Source organism: Phyllobates terribilis, unplaced genomic scaffold (assembly GCF_046119375.1).
Source record: "Phyllobates terribilis strain yellow unplaced genomic scaffold, ASM4611937v1 Scaffold_1__5_contigs__length_1240528914, whole genome shotgun sequence".
NCBI lineage: Eukaryota > Metazoa > Chordata > Amphibia > Anura > Dendrobatidae > Phyllobates > Phyllobates terribilis.
The window spans coordinates 234101438-234119339 of NW_027362761.1; the positions used below are offsets into that span (position 1 = coordinate 234101438).

General features: G+C 42.2%; 1 protein-coding gene across 1 annotated transcript in view; it reads left to right on the forward strand.

Moving 5' to 3' along the window:
• RNF212B (ring finger protein 212B) overlaps positions 1-17902 on the forward strand; it is a 190031-nt gene that overhangs the window by 139321 nt on the left and 32808 nt on the right. Inside the window, exon 12 of the mRNA XM_073666158.1 lies at positions 12188-12239. Within this exon, the coding sequence (XP_073522259.1) occupies positions 12188-12239 (52 nt within the window). The remainder of the gene's footprint in view (positions 1-12187; positions 12240-17902) is intronic.

A 17902-nucleotide genomic window follows, 5' to 3' on the forward strand; every position in this document is an offset into this window, starting at 1 on the left:
GTCAAGATAAGGTCTGCAGGGTGCCCAAACTTTTGCATCTACCCATTTTCCTTTTTGTAATTTTTAAAATGTAAAAGATGAAAAAATATATATATTTTTTGCCTAAAATACAAAGGAAATGTGTCATCTTTAACTTTAAGCCTTTTAGAGATCATTTCATCTTTAACTTGCTTAACTGTTCACATAACAGTAATTTTACCAGGGTGCGCAAACTTTTTCATGCCACTGTACCTGCGCTATATGGAGTGGGTTTAGCTTGTGAGCCCACTCCATATAATGAAACCACATGGCCGCTGAACATGTACCAAGGCTGTTGTTAAGGGGTTAAAAGATTCCATCTTGAATAGAAAAATTAACTGTGTTCTTAATTTCGGATATGGGATCAGTGGGGTTCTGACATCTAGCACATCCAAAATAGTCACTACACCCATAGATTAATTTCCTGAGTGTAATTTGCAAAGTGGGGTAACTTTGGTGCTCTGCAAATGGTGCCTACAAACTACTTCAAGAAAATTTGTGCCCCAAAAGGCAATCCCAACAGTGGCATTTTCAGCACACTGTCATTCTATGCGCTCATTGGCGCCACCCATGCAGTGATCATGGGGCTCCGATGGATTACCATGACTTCCGGGGGTCTGCTGAAGATCCCTGTGCCTGTCATGACGGTACTCCTGTGGAGACCATGAGTTTTGCTTTATACGGCAGTACTATGGTATTGCTGTATATAGCACAAGTGATCTGATGATTGCAGGTTCCAGTCCCCTAAGTTGACTAACAAATTCAGTGAAAAGTGAACAAAAAATATATAGAAGTTTAAATCACCCCAATTGAAAATAAAGAAATAAAAAATACACTTATGTAGTATTGTTTCATCAGTAAAAGTCCAATATATCAAGATATAAAATAAATTAAACTGAGTAATGAGAAAAAAAATCTAAATGCCAGACTTAAGTTTTTTCGGCCACCGCAGCAGTGCAAACAAATTCAATAAGCGACAATCAAAATATTGTATCAACCTTCAAATGGTATCAATAAAAACGTTGGCTCAGGGCGCAAAAAAAACAATCTCTTGCACAGCTCCATCAAATTTTTTTTACTTTTTTTTCTCCAAATTTTAGAATTTTCTTTCACCACTTAAATTAAATAAAAAATGATGCCTGCCTGGTATCACCGTAATTGTACTGACCTTAAGAATCATAGGTAATTTTTACAGTATATTGAAAACAGTACATAAAAAAAACAATAATAAAAAAAATTAAATAAAAAAAACAATTGTATAATTGCGCCGCACTTGGAATTTTTTTCACACTTTCCATTACCTCACATGATAAAATGAATGGTGTCATTCAAAATTAATTTGTTCTGCAAAAAAAACAAGTCCCCCACCTCTCCTATATGCCTATGTAGCCGGAAAAGTAAAAGAGTTATGGTTTTTGAAAGAGGGAGAAGAAAAAAAAACAACTCAAAAATGGAAAATAGCCATGTCGGGAAGAGGTCAAAATGGGTTCTGGTTTAGGGTTTGGTCCCTAAAAAGAAAAATACTGAATTTTGCGGATTATAAGACGCACCCCAAATTTTGGGAAGGAAAATAGGAAAAAATGTTTTTTTAAATAAACTGGTACATGTTATAATCAGCTTACCTGGGGGTTGGTGGAGCTGGGTCCCAGGTGACAGGGTCGCTGCTGGTGGAGGCAGGAGATGCTGCAGAGGCAGGACGGGGTGTTCAGAGTCGGGAGATGGCTGCGGATCCCATGCTGGTAGGATGAGGTGTTCGGTGGTGCGGGTTCCGCTGACCTTTTCTGAAAGCCAGAGCCCTGCACCTTCCATACTTTCTAATGCAGTGAACTCTGGGAAAATGGCCGTCGGAGGCGGCACATGCTCAGATTGAGATCTCTGCACTGAGATCTCGGCTCCCGATCTCAATCTGAGCATTTTCCCTGAGTCCACCGCATAGAAGAGTATGGAAGGTGCTTTCACAAAATGTCGGCACCACCACCGATCACCTCATCCTATCACCATGGTGCCTGCAGCCATCTCCTGTCTCCGCCAGAAGCTTCCGGCAGCAGCGACCCTGGGACGGCGCTCCACCGCAGCCGGTAAACTCCACCTCTCAATTCAGATTATAAGATGCATATAAGATGCATTTTATAGGTAGGTTTTATAAATTTTGTTAAGAAAATGTAAATTTGCTGCTAAACTTTTAATTCACCTAGCACCTTAACCCCTTCACGACCATGGGATTTTCCATTTTTGTGTTTTGCTCTCCTTCTTCCCAGAGCCATAGCTTTTTTATTTTTCCATCAATATGGCCATGTGAGAATTTATTTTTTTTTAATCATGTTCACTATATGGTAAAATTGACCTGCCATTATGATTCTCCAGGTCATTACAAGTTTGCAGATACCAAACATGTAAAGGTTCTTTTTTATTTATGTGGTGAAAAAAAAATCCAAAGTTTGTAAAGTAAATAAATAAAATAGCGCAATTTTCCGTGACCCGTAGCGTTTCTATTTTCGGGATCTGGGGCCGGGTGAGGGATTATTTTTTGCACACTGAGCTGAAGTTTTTATTGATACCTTTTGGTGGTAGATATGTTGTCTTGATTGCCTGTTATTGCATTTTATTGCAATGTTGAGATAAAACATTTAATTCTGGCGTTTTGATTTTTTTCTCATTACACCGTTTAGCGATCGGATGAATTCTTTTCATATTTTAACTGGGCGTTTCTGTACGTAGCGATACCGAATATGTGTATTTTTTTATTGTTGTATTTTGAATGTGTCAAAACGGGGGTGATTTGAACTTTTTATATTTTTTTATTTTTAGAATATTTTTTTAAATTTTTTTTTCTACTTTTTACTTGCTTCAATAGTTTCCTTAAGAGACTTAAAGCTGCAATCTTCTGATCGCTTGTGCTACACATAGCAGGGCTTCAGTGGGCTGTCGTTCATCTGATCAGCAGTGACAAGCACAGGGGTCTTCTGCAGACCCCCGGATGTCATGCCAACCCATCGGCACCCCCCGATCAAGTGACAGGGCGCTGATGAGTGGGGTTTGTGACGCGCTTCCGGTGTTAACATGTTAAATACCACCGTCAGATTGACAGCGATATAGCGACATTTAACATGTTAACAGCTGCTGGTGGAATGCAATTCCACCCGCGGCTGTTAGGGGCACATGACATCTGATCAAAATAGTTGTCATGTGCTGGAAAAGATGCTGGCTCAGCGCCGGAGCCCACATCAAAGGGGGATATAGGACATATGATGTACCTATAATTCATAGGTCGTGAAGGGGTTAAAAATATATAAAAACATTTGAAAAATGATGCCAACATAAAGTAGTCATAAATATATTAACTATTTTGTGTGGTATGACTATCTGTTTGAAAATTGCTAATTTTTCCAAATTTTCACCAAATATCGGAAATTTTCATAAATGTACGAAAATCTTATTGACCTACATTTACCACTGTCTTAAAGTAAAAAGTCGATAATCTTGTAGTTATGATACCTTTTAATGGCTAACAAAAATAAAATAAATTATGTTACAAGGCAAACTTCAGGGACAACTTAGGGCCCTTCCTCAGACATGGTATAACATGATATATGAAGGCTTGCCTTGTAACATCATTTATTTTATTTTTGTTAGCCATTAAAAAGTATCATAACTACAAGATTATCTTGTTTTTCCCACTGAGAGCAATCTTTTTTCAACTGGCTAACACGGTACCAAACCCCTTTTTCTTTTAAAGTAAAAAGTATCACAAAAAGAACAATATCAGAATCACTGAGATTGGAAGATGCATTTCAAAATTATTAACACATAAAGCGACACGTCAGATTTGAAAAATGGTGCTGCCTGGAAGGTCAAAACTGGCTTCAGGGTTATTGCCTTTTGTATGCCAGAACTTTGTTCATGAAGTAATGGTCACATTTTTCAGAGTTGAAAGATCTTTTTTGGGGGGTCTGGTAACTCCTGAGGTAAAGGGCCATTGAGATTTTGAGCTCCTTGGGAACTGATGTTTTCACCATTGCCATTCATATGTTGCCCCCTCTTTTGACACATTTGCTGCCAGGGTTTTTTTGTGTTTTTTTTTTTGGTTTTGCTTTGTTTTTGCATCTTGCACCTCTGATAGCCAGAACAATTTTCATACTTTTGACATATTCAAATAGGGTGCGAGAGGTAACGTCTCCCCTTGCGGAGAGTGACATGCCAGTGTAATAAGAATTCTAGGCCATGCAATGCTTCTCTGGGAAATTAAATATGCAAGTTGCCTTTTCAGAAAGGAAGAGTTCTTGATCTCTCGTGCCACCTATTGGAAGTAGCAATCCTAAAAGTCAATATCAACCCTTTAGCAAGCCTTCCCACATGACTTGGGATAAAAGCCAAACTAGAATCTCTATTTGCAGACACGTTTCGAAATGTTGCCCCTCCTCACTGCAAAGAAAGAAATCTAATTTGGTTGAATGAAAGGCCTTTGACTGGAGTCGAAAGGGTTGCATCTTTCCCGGCAGATGATGGCTGTGATAATCAGCCATCATCCGCCTCTAACAGTCACGGGTGGAGCGGAGCTCTGTCTGCTGCTGTCAACCTGTTAAATGCCGCTGTCAATCTCTGACAACAGTATCCACTGCACGCCAACAGTTGAGTGTCTTCTTGTACGCCCAGCAGTGATGTGATTGCGGAGCACTGATGGGTTGCCATGAAGGCTTGGGGTCTGGTGAACACCCCCATGCCTGTCATGACCGTTTTCCTGCGAAAGTCAGCCCGTGGCTGTAATATTCGTTATACACTGTAGTATTCCTGTGTATAATACAAGGGATCGAAAGATAACATGTTCAAGTCCCCCTAAGGCACTCATGTCAAACTCTGGCCTGGGGGGCCAAATCTGTCCCTCAGGGCCATTTATATTTGGCCTGCGATGCCGGGGACTATGTGGGGGCCCAGTATACTGTATGGAGCACTGTATGGGGCCCATTATATAATCATACTGTGATAGGTCACCATTCTTTGCTGGGGGGTAAAGTAGGGTCATCATGTCGTGCTTGTGGAGGGTACCTTGGAGGAATTCACTGTGGGGTATCATACTGTGGTTGGGGGCACTTTTGTTGGCATCATACTTAATTATCTATTATTTGTTAAATCAAGGTTTTTATCCTTAGTTATTACATATTTAAAATAGGCCATATGCTTTTTACTGCTCTTACTTATTATATTATTCCAATATGTCCCATTTCTGATGATGTGTTAATTTTATTCTAAGATCTATTAATTAAAATGTACTTTGTTTGTGGGACAACCCCTTTAAGTTTGTTTCCATATGAAAAGTTTCATCATTATATTTGATAAGTAAAAACTTTCTCAATTGTAGAATTTTTTTTAATAAATATCAAGGTTGACCCATGACTGTGTCCAAACATTTAATTTTGGCCCTCTGTGTATTTGAGTTTGACATCCCTGCCCTAAGGCGACTAACAAATACAGTAGAAAGTGAAAAAAAAAAAGTTTTAAAAAATATAAACGTTCAAATCCTTTTCCTCCATTAAAAATAATTAAATAAAAAATACACATTTTTATCAGTTTTCAGATGCCGGAACAGTGCAAAAAATGCAATAAAAATAGATCAAAACATTGTAGCTACTCCAAAATAGTATCAATAAAAAATGGCAGGCGATTGGATGATCGCAGCTTCAAGTCTCCTAAGGGGACTATTAAAGCCAGTAAAAAAAATATATATATTAAAAAAATAAAAAAAAACGCAAAAGTTCAAATCACCCCCCTTTTGCCCTATTGAAAAATAAACAAAAAAATACACATTTTTGGTATTGCTGAATTCAGAAATATCCGATCTATCAAAATGTAAAATAAATTAATGAAATCAGTAAACGGCATAACGAGAAAAAAAAATTAGAAACGCCAGAATTACGTTTTTTTGTTGCTGCAATTTTGCAATAACAGGCAATCAAAACATCGTATGTACCCTAAAATGGTATACATAAAAATAGCTCAGGGTGCGCACAAAATAAGCCCTCACCCAGATTCAGAAAAAAGGAGATTCTGCGGGTCTTGGAAAATGGCGACAAAAGCAATTTTTTTTTCAACAAATTTCGGATTTTTTTTTTCACCACTTGAATAAAAAAGAACCTATACATGTTTGGTATCTGCGTTCTCATACTGATCTGGGGAATGATAATGGCAGGTCAGTTTTACCATATACTGAACGTGGTAAATAAAAAACCCATAAAACAATTTTTTTTTGCAATTTCACCGCACTTAGAATTTTTTTCCCATTTCCAGTGCACTATTGGTAATCTCAATGGAACTGTTCAAAAGTACAATTCATCCCGCAAAAAGCAAGCCCTCATATTGACTATTGACGGAATAATTTAAAAGTTATGGCTCTGGGAAGAAGGAGAGCAAAATACAAAAACGGAAAATCGCTAGATCATGAAGGGGTTAACTACATAGCGAAAATGGTAAATAAAGAAGCCCCAAAACAATTGTGAAAGTGCACTTTCTTCACAATTTTGACTATTTTGAAGGAAAAAATAAAGTTAGAAAAGCAAAAATGGAAAATCACCTGGTCGGAATAGGTTACTAATAAGTAGTGTTGAGCGTGTATGTTCTGTTCCGAGTATGCTCTGGCCGAGCTCCGAGTTTTTACAGCTGTTCGGTGTTATGTTTGAATCGCTTCCGTGTGCATGATTTGCGACTGTTTGACAGCTTTATTACATGTGAGGAATGTGTAAGAAATAGACATTCCTTACATGTACTAAAGCTGTCAAACAGTCGCAAATCATGCAGACGGGAGCGATTCAAACATAACACCGAGCAGCTGTAAATTCTCGGAGCTCGGCCCGAGCATACTCGGCGAAAGGGTTAATAGAACATACTCGCTCAACACTAATTATTACATCTCCTTTGGAACATTAACCCCTTCACCCCCGAGCTTGTTTTCACCTTCCTGACCAGTCTTATTTTTTCAATTCTGACCAGTGTCACTTTATGAGGTAATAACTCTGGAATGTTTCCACGTATCCCAGTGATTCTGAGATTGTTTTTTTTCATGACACATTGTATTTTATGGTTGTGGTAAATTTAAGTCAATATTTTGTTATGTTTATTTGTAAAAATATCAGAAATCTGACAAAAAAATGTAAAATTTCGCAATTTTCAAACTTTTAATTGTTATGCCCTTAAACCAGATAGTTATACCACACAAAATAGTTAATAAATAATATTTACCATATAGTTAGAATGTGGTGGCGCTATTTGGTTGGCCCTATTGGAGCCTGCTGCAAAAGATGAGACAACTACCACAGTTGTCTGGGTAAGTAAAACCAGTGTAAAAGAAAATTTGCGCTGGTCGCTTAGGGCAGGTAAAGAGATTAAACAATGGTAAAACTATAAATAAAATAGGTACTTTATTAAAATATTATTAAACAGTTAGTAATATGATGACGAATAGTAAGAGCTCATAAAGAACAGTGAGTGAAGATTAGTCTCAGAGGGTATCGTAGGATATCTTGGAGCACTGTAGTTGGTAATGGTGGTCCAGGGTAAGAAATAGGGAGTAGTCCTTTGATCGATGTTGTTGGTGAGTCAACGTGTTGGAGGGGGAGGGGGGGCAGTTCCCCTAAGGAGAAAAAGATTTTTTATTATTAGAAACTAGAAAGAATGGTCTTAGCGTGCACAGTTAGAATAATATTACCTGATAAGTTAGTAATGTAGAGGTCAGAGGGTATATCCGGCCTTGTGCGTAGGGTCCAGGGCGAGATCTGTAGTTGGATTGGAAAGTATTAAGACCTCAAATTTGGCTAAATAAAGGTATCTATAGAGGATGCTGGTATACCTGTGGTTGGGGTGATGAGTACTTGTTGGAGTAGATATTGCAGAGTTTATAGAGATGCTTGTAAAATGATAAATTCCTGTAAGGGGGTATATATGGAGGGGGGTTGAAGAAAAAATAGTTAAATAACTATGGGGGTAGGTTGGTTGGGTCTGAGGACCCAACCTATTACCGGGGAGGATGGGTAACAGTAGTCAAGTGACAGTTTACATGACTTTACTAACTCTCCCCTTCCACTGTCTGACCATAATCTTCTTTCATTCTCTGTCAAGAACTGTGACTCTACTCAAGACACCCCCACTTTCCACACTTATAGAAATATACGCGCCATTAACACCCAGAAATTTATGAAAAAGTTGCAATCATTGGCCCCAATCTTCTCCCTCTCATGTCCCGACTCTGCATTGAAGCATTATAACGAAATAATGCTATGCGCCCTGGATGAAGCCGCACCTCCTACACAAAGAACAATTCGGCATAGACGCTGACAACCCTGGCACACACCTCAAACACGTCTTCTCCAGCGGTGCTCCAGGTGCTCTGAAAGACTGCGGAGAAAGTCTAATCTGCCCGAAGATTTCCTCCATTATAAATTTATGCTGAAAACATATAACTCTGCGCTTCACCTCTCCAAACAAACCTACTTTAACAACCTCATAATCTCACTTTCCAATAATCCTAAACGTCTCTTTGACACATTTCATTCTCTCCTCAATCATACAGCACAGGCCCCGATCACCGACCTCAGCGCTGACGATCTGGCCAATTATTTCAATATATCCGACAGGAAATTTTCTCCCAATCCCCAAGCGTTATGCATGCTCTCCCCCACCACATTGTATGTTGCTCACTTTCTGACTTCGAACCAGTCACGGAAGATGAAGTGATTAGGCTCCTTGCATCTTCTCGCCCTACCACCTGCACCAGTGACCCTATTCCCTCACATCTCCTTCAGTCCTTTTCTCCAGCAGTCACCACTCACCTAACTAAAATTTTCAACCTCTCATCTGGTATCTTTCCCTCTTCTTTTAAACATGCTAGCATACATCCATTACTTAAAAAAACATCCCTTGACCAGAACTGCACGGCCAACTACAGACCTGTTTCCAATCTTCCCTATCTCTAAACTGGAACGCCTGGTCCATTCCCGTCTAATCCACTATCTCTCAGACAACTCTCTTCTTGACTCTTTACAATCTGGTTTCCGCTCTTTACATTCTACTGAAACTGCCCTCACTAAAGTCTCTAATGATCTACTAACAGCTAAATCTAATGGTCACTACTCCCTGCTGTTTCTCCTGGATCTCTCTGCAGCATTCGACACTGTGGATCACCAGCTCCTCCTCACTATGCTCCACACTATTGGCCTCAAGGACACTGTTCTCTCCTGGTTCTCCTCCTATCTCTCTGACCGCTCCTTCTCTGTGTCTTTCACCGGCTCCTCCTCCTCTCTCCTTCCCCTTACTGTCGGGGTTCCTCAAGGATCAGTCCTAGGCCCCCTTCTTTTCTCCTTATGCACCGCTCCCATTGGACAAACAATCAGCAGATTCGGTTTTCAGTACCATCTCTATGCTGATGACACCCAATTATACACCTCTGCTCCGGACATCACCCCTGCATTACTACAAAAGACCAGTGATTGTCTTTCTGCTGTGTCTAACATTATGTCCTCCCTCTGTCTAAAACTGAATCTGTCAAAAACTGAACTACTCGTATTTCCTCCCTCCACTAACCTACCTGTGCCCGATATTGCCATTTCCTTTTGTGGCTCAACCATTACTCCCCAGCAACAAGCCCGCTGTCTTGGGGTCATTTTTGACTCAGATCTTTCCTTTACTCCTCACATCAAATCACTCGCTCCTTCATGTCATCTACACCTTAAAAACATATCAAGAATCAGGACTTTTCTCACCTTTGACTCGGCAAAAACTCTTACTGTAGCTCTTATTCATTCTCGTCTGGACTACTGCAACTCTCTACTTATCAGGCTCCCTCTTACTAAACTCTCCCCTCTCCAATCCGTCCTTAACGCAGCAGCCAGGATCATATTCCTCGCCAACCGCTACACCGATGCCTCTTCCCTGTGCTAGTCATTGCATTGGTTACCCATCCAATATAGAGTTCAATTTAAACTTATCACGCTTACCCACAAAGCGCTCCATGCTTCAGTACCCCCCTACATCTCCTCCTTTGTCTCAGTCTACCACCCTACACGTGCCCTCCGTTCTGCCAGTGACTTAAAACTAAAATCCTCCATAATCCGAACTTCCCACTCCCGTCTCCAAGATTTCTCGCGTGCTGCGCCAATTCTTTGGAATGCACTACCCATGACAGTTCGATTAATTCCCAATACCCACAGTTTCAAGCGGACCCTAAAAACCCATGTCTTTAGAGTGGCGTATCGCCTCCACACACTATCTGTCCATCCCAGTTGTCCGTTCCAGTTTTCCCCCTTATTAAAATCTTCAATTTCAGGTTCATACCAACCATGCACATAATAGCCTCGGTCAGGACTGCACACATACTGGCAAGCGACCAGTCCATGTATTATTTATCCTATTTAGTATATCAAGGCTGCATTATACAATATATGTACATTCTACCTTTTGTGTCTCCCCCATTTCCTCATAGACTGTAAGCTTGCCAGCAGGGCCCTCACTCCTTTCGATATGAGATATGCTTATTCTGTATTGTCTGTATAAGTCCCCCCTAAAATTGTAAAGTGCTGCGGAATATGTTGGCGCTATAAAAATAAAAATTATTATTATTATTAAATTATTAGGAGTCCACGTTGTAGATGTGTCAGCTGGGATCAGGGTTGCCTCAAACAGTGTGAGGTTGTGGGTTAGTCAAAATGCAGGTATAGAGAATACCAGCATGTGACCAAGCCCGTCTGGCTCACAGGAGAGGGTCTTCAAGCTATAGTGGTGTTAATAGCGTACTTGAGCTGTGCCTGATGGGCAATGGTGAGAGGAATCACGGGACCATGGTGGGTTACCCTTGCGTCCATATACTGGGTCCCTTTGCTAGAGGGATCTGGTGGAGATAGGAACAGCAAAGGATTTAGGCTGGTGCCAATATGGCTTTGTAATACTCTGCAGCGGCACTCAGTGATGCTTCACAGGTGAGTATTTGGACTTACAGTTACTGTAGTGGAGTCCCTTTATAGATGCCCGGTGCTGTAGGTTCAGGAAAGCTGTAGTCCACATTGAAGAAGTTTATTAACCCTTCAGGTGCATAACAGGAATTAAAGCAATGTGGAAGAAAAAAATGTTTTTTACTTTATCTCACAAAATTTTGCCAAAAATTAAGAATGCCAAATTTTAGCCGAGGGCAGAGCAAATTACTGCAGTGCGCATGCGCCAGGAAAGGTAGGACTGGACCACCCCGTAGGTGGGTATAATAAAAGGTCTTTTTTTGCCTTGCAAGGTGAATTGGAGTCATATGTACAGCATTATAGAATGCTGTCACCTGGGGCTGAAAGGTTTTGGTCGTAGGTTATATCGGTAAAAACTAGTGGCAGGTTCCCTTTAAGTGGGTTCTTCCCTCTTGCTACAGTAATGCCAAATATGAGGACACTCTGATGTTTGGGCACGTTTTTTGGGAGGGGTAGGTGGAAAGGAGAGCCCAGTTTTTTGTTCAATACCTTTATGCTACCAGTTCTACCTATTTTTCCTTGGACAGATAATTGGGAGTGTGTTTTTTTTGTGGGATGAATGGTATTAGTACCATGTTAGAGTACATAACATTATGTGATCGCTTTTATAGCCAAGTTTACATTTATCCTGTGCTTTATGCTGAGCGCTTCTGTCTGGATCCCCATTAAACTGGATTCAGATGGAACCATTCACTATAAGTGGACTCCTTTGGCCTGTGTTCCAGTGGTGTTCTTTCTTTTTAGTCATGCACACAGCTGTGGTCAACAATACTTTTGTGCATGCCTAAAAAGACGTATCTGCCTCATTGTACTGAAATTTTCCATCAGGGGTTTAGTCTGAATCATGTTTTTTTGCAGATTTAGATTGAAACCCTGAAGGAAGCGCTGTCCTTTGACATCTAACTTGAATCTAATGGCTCCCGATTTTCTACTCAAAGAAGGCTAAAAGCATTGTCATAATTATCTTACTTATTCTCATATATCTGAGCACACATAAAAAGTATAAAGAACAAATAGAACATATATCATGCATTTGTCTTTAAAATGCTTTCAACGTCATTTTAAATTGTATTTGTCATCAATATTGTATTACAGCAAATAATGTAGTTGAGTATTCTTATCATGTTTAAACTAAATGTATGCAAAAAAATGAAACTAATGTAAATTATTATTTTAAGCAATCCGCAACATCAAGTCGCGTACAGGAAAGGACCACGCCAATGAGTTCCAGTAAGGATATCACAAATATTTTGTGAAAAATCACCTTGAAACTTTGTTAGACCATAAAATACCAGGACCCTGGGACCTATCAAGCTTTTTATGAGTTTTTACAAAGTTTCAATCCATACTTTCTAATGGGTGCACAGTCACATTTGGCACAAATTTCTCAATGCCTAGACATACTGGTGGGAAATTATCACCCACTATATGCCAGTTTTGTGGCATAAAAAGGTTAATTTTTAAACTTTTTGTGCTGGTCCTGGGACATTTCTTAAAACAAGAAAAAGTATGTGAGGCTTAGCAAAAATAGAACGTGGCCCAGCACAGTGAAACAGAATGAATGTAATGTCATATATTGTTGATGAAATATGCTAGCATAGTTCTCACTTTTTACCCAAAAGATGACGTGCACCTGTTAATAAGTTATACTTCAGCGGGCTATAGGTTAGAGACTGGTGTATGAAATGCCATGATTGATAAATTCCTCCCATTGTGTTCTGTAAATGAAATGTAATTTCAACCAGAGATAGACTCATTCATTGGAATGAAAACATGAAGCAGATCCACAGGCTGGTTGTGTAGCACACAGAATAAGCAAAGGCACTGCTGGACAAAATGCTATTTGGGGATTAGATATAGTCTGCAAAAGGAGATCATGTGTGGTGCTAAAGGGGGTTATGTAGAGCAAATACCTGGCTGTCTTTGAAGACCAATCATGGGGCCTCAGGTATATTGAAATTAAAACCATGTCACCATACATTAATACTAAATTTTAAGATGTCATCTTCTGACTATTAGAACCTTTGACTTCATGGGGATGGTATGCCTAAATTAGATTTTCATTTGAGAAGTGAAATATATATATTTAAAATGCAACCTCATGGGTGATGCTTACCTGTTAGTTTCTTCTGTGGCTGCATTTTAGCTTTGTTCAATTAGAGCATGTATAACTAATGGATCAATCGCTAAAGCCTACTATAATGGTAGTCATTGTCTGCCCAAGACTACATGCATATTGGCTAGATTTCCCAGCTGCAAATCTGTTGTGGATTTCGTTGCCACACCATGGCAAATCCACAGCAAAATTTGCATGCGTTTACTACTGATTTTGCTGTATATTTGCCACAGATGTCAAAATATGACATGAAATCTTTGGGGAATTAAGCACAAAAGATTGATATGACGTTGATTCGAAAATTTGCGCACATCTATTTCAACTAATACTAACTAGGAAATTATATTTTAAAAATGTGTAGCAAATGTGCTACATGCCCATCTAGCCTTAAGCTAAGTTCCCATAATGATTATTTGGTGCATTGTTTTGCTACATATTTTCATATGCAAAAATAAATTATATTTCCAATAATGTGGATGAGATTTATGTAAATCTCATACACAGTGCTGTTTTTTTTATCCATGCCGAAATTGACCTGCTGTCCGTTTTTTTAAATCCAGAGCATGTCAGTTTCTCTGGCGGTAAATATGTGTTTTATTTGAAAATTTTCCCCATAAACTTGAATGAGATGCAGAAAATCCTCTGATAAAAGCCACCTATGCATTCTAGTGTGTCGTAACCTGGCGCGTGGCGGTAGCCACGGGCAAGGTATTCCTCTCTTGCGCCCCAGCATGTTACATGAAGGTGGAGTTCCTGGCTGGGTATGTGGATTTGTCCTGTGAGGGCACTATGCCTGTGGAGGCATGTAACTGATGTTGCTGGTTTGTCAAGACCAGGTGTTGGACAGTTCCATGTGGGAGACCACCAGTCAAAAACTAACTTTTTATTGAACAGGAACTTAGCAGGGAATATCTGCAAGAGATAGCGGGTACACAGTCTTATGAACATTTCCTTCACAACACAGAGCGTTTTCAGCACACAGATTCCTTCCTCTTTACCCTCTAGTCCTCTGTTTTTACCTTTGCTCTTTACTCACCTTGATTGTCCTCTGTATTCACTGTTTCCTTTACTCGACCCGCAGTTGCACATCTTTTCTTCTCTTATGGAATCTATGGTGCCAATGACGCTCTGGAACTCCCGACCAGGGCATTCTACTCATCTCATGGACTCAGTCATGTCCAGGCCCGTTACCTTCAAGAGTCATAAACTCTGGGCCTTACTGCGATCGATCACTCTGTCTCTTAGTCACTTCTACTCCGGATCTCGCTATCTCTTTCTTTTGGTCTCCTCTCACTTTAGGGACACACCAGAATGCACCACTGCTGTCAATGGGCCTTAGGTCCTCTTTCTATGTACTCCAGGCCCTATCTGACATTCTGTTAGCACCACTCCGGATCCCTGCTCTGACAGGTTGGGTCTCCGGCGTGTCACTTCACTCACCCGCGCTGCGGTCGGTTCTTCCCTTCCCCATGCTCTGCATGCTTCCAGCAGAGCTACCAGCCGGGCCTCCAGCCATGTCCTTAGGACATGTGCACGCACGCTCCCACCCTCTTAAAGGGCCAGCGCGTGCACTTGCTATTTCCTCCCCAGCCGGTGGTTGTGGGGCATTATGTGTGTATTGCTTCCTCCCCACTGGGGAGGTGCCTGAGCAACCTTCCTGTTCTGCAGTCTAAGTTGTGTAAGGTTGCGTACCAGTCCTTGCTGCTCTCTGGTGCAGATCCTGCCTGCTGCACTCTGGTGCAGATCCTGCCTGCTGCACTCTGGTGCAGATCTTGTCTTCTGCACTCTGGTGCAGAACCTGCCTGCTGCACTCTGATACGAACTCTGCCTGCTGCACTCTGATACGAACTCTGCCTGCTGCACTCTGATACGAACTCTGCCTGCTGCACCATCCAATCTGTCCTACTGGGTCCAGCTGCTGCGCGTCCATTGGTCTGTCCTGGAGTGGCACCTGGCGTTCATCGGGAGCCAAGTCTAACCTCACCATCAGAGGCTCTAGTGAACAGTCCAGTGCTCGCTTACTCACTCCCCTCCAGGCTCTCCGCGGTCCATGGCACAGTGGTTCCACAAACCACGTCCATGACATTTTGCTCAAGCCATGGACCCCACTGGATCCCAGATCCCGCCTGATCAGACCATGTACCAAGAGCTCTGCCGACAGAAAAGCATGCAGAAGTTGTCGATGCAGTTGCAGTCCCTGACTACCAAGTTGGAGGCCTTAAACATCTCTCCAGAGTCTCCTCATGTTCAAGCAGCCGTGTCTTCTCCGGAAACTTCTCAGTCTGTTTGCTTAGTACGAGCTTCAGGTCCCCGACTCGCAGCTCCACCACGATTTGACGGTAATCCGAAGCTCATCAATTCATCAATCAGTGTCGGCTACATTTTGAACTTCTTCCTCATCACTTCCCGTCGGACCGAACAAAGGTAGCATTCCTTATGTCGCACCTTGGAGGTGAGGCCCTGGCATGGTTGAACCCATTATGGGAGAGAGAGGACCCGTTCATCTCCAATTTTCCAGTATTCTTGGAGGCTTTTCGCAAAGTATACGATGAACCACCTCTTCAGCTTCCACTCTTCTCTGTTTACGTCAGTCCAACTCATCTGTGGGACAATATGCGGTACGCTTCCGCACTCTGGCGTCCGAACTCGGATGGAATAACGAAGCTTTGGTGGCGTCATTCTGGGAGGGACTTTCCGGAAACCTACCAACTACCTTCGACGACCTGATCTCCCTCGCCATCCGTATATACCTTAGTTTACAAGAGCGTGCCCGTGAGGTGGCACGTGAAAGAGGATCGCGGAGCCTGGCTCCGTCCTCTCAAAGACCGCTTGTTCCTCCACCCTCCCCTGTCGAGGCCTCACCTGAACCCATGCAGGTCGACCGCTTTGCCCTCGCCAGTCAGCGACAAAGGGATCGCCGCGCTAAAGGCCAGTGCCTGTATTGTGGAGACATGGGCAACTTCATTCGCGCCTGTCCGGTTAAGCCGGAAAACTCCAGCGTCTAGGGTCAGTAGGAGAGGCCTCCCTAGATGGAAAAAACACCTCTCTACCCCTGACCCTTACTGTGGCCGTGACAACCGGTGAATCCCAGTTTATTGAGACAGCGTATTTGGATTCCGGGGCAGCAGGAAATTTTATCCTCCAGGCAGTAGTGGATCGCTTTGAAATCCCAGTTCGTCCGCTCCAAAACCCTCTGGCTATAACATCTGTCGATGGGAGAACACTTCGGGAGGCGGTTCGTCTGGCTACTGAGCCACTTGAGGTCCGTATTGGGATGCTTCATACTGAGAAGTTAGTCTTCTATGTTCTTTCCCACATGTCTCACCCCTTTCTCTTAGGCCTACCATGGCTACGACAGCACGAACCTGTGTTGGACTGGAGAGGTGCTCCGCTGGGGACATTCCTGTCATGAGAATTGTCTGGCTTCAGTACGTCCGGCTAAGATTCCATCCTCTCCGGCATCGCTGCCCTGTTTGCCATCTGCCTATTGGTCCTTTGCCGATGTATTCGACAAAAAGGAAGCAGAGACTTTGCCGCCCCACAGGCCGTATGACCTCCCTATCGACTTGATTCCTGGATTTACACCCCCTAGAGGCCGAATTTACCCTCTGTCCCCAGCTGAGACTCAAGCTATGTCGGACTACATTCAGGAGAATTTGGCCAGGGGGTTCATTCAGAAGTCCTCCTCTCCTGTTGGGGCTTGGTTTTTCTTCGTTAAAAAGAAAGACGGATCACTCCGACCATGTATAGACTATCGGGGTCTCAACCAGATCATGGTGAAAAATAAATACCCTATCCCACTGATCCCTGAGTTGTTTGACCGATTAAGAGGTGCCAGGATCTTCACCAAATTAGATTTAAGAGATGCCTACAATCTAATCCGCATTCGCCGGGGAGACGAATGGAAGACGGATTTCAACACCAGAGACGGACATTATGAATACCGAGTGATGCCCTTTGGTCTCAGTAATGCACCAGCAGTTTTTCAACAGTTCGTCAATGATATCTTCCGGGACCTGCTTTATTCCTGCGTTGTTGTGTATCTGGACAATATTTTGGTATTTTCCCTGGATCTGGCCTCCCACAGTCAAGCAGTTCGGCAAGTTCTTCAGCTTCTTAGGGAGAATCGATTCTACGCCAAGTATGAGAAATGCATTTTTGAACAGTCCACCCTTCCCTTCTTGGGTTACATTATGTCAGATACCGGACTCAGGATGGATCCTGAGAAAGTCTCTTCCTTCCTTAAAGGGCCTCTGCCTGTTGGAGTCAAAGCAATACAGAGATTCATTGGCTTTGCTAACTATTATCGACAATTAATTCCTCACTTCTCCACTCTGACCGCTCCTATCTCTGCCATGACCCGAAAAGGAGCTGATCCAAAGAACTAGTTCTCTGAGGCTGAGGAAGCCTTCCGCTCTCTTAAACGGTCCTTCTCCACCACTCCCGTTCTGCATCATCCGGATTTGAACAAACAGTTCTTCCTAGAGGTGGATGCATCCTTGTTAGGGGCTGGAGCTGTGCTCACTCACAAATCTTCCTCGGGTCGCCGAGTGTCCTGCGGTTTCTTCTCTTAGGCCTTCTCCTCTCCAGAGCTCAACTACTCCATCGGAGACGAGGAGTTACTCGCCATTAAGATGGCTTTGGAAGAGTGGCGATACCTGCTGGAGGGCGCAGTCTATCCAGTGGTCATCTACACGGACCATAAGAACCTGGCGTACCTCCAGTCCGCCCAGAGACTTAATCCAGGCCAGTTGCTCTTTGTTTTTTGCCCGCTTTT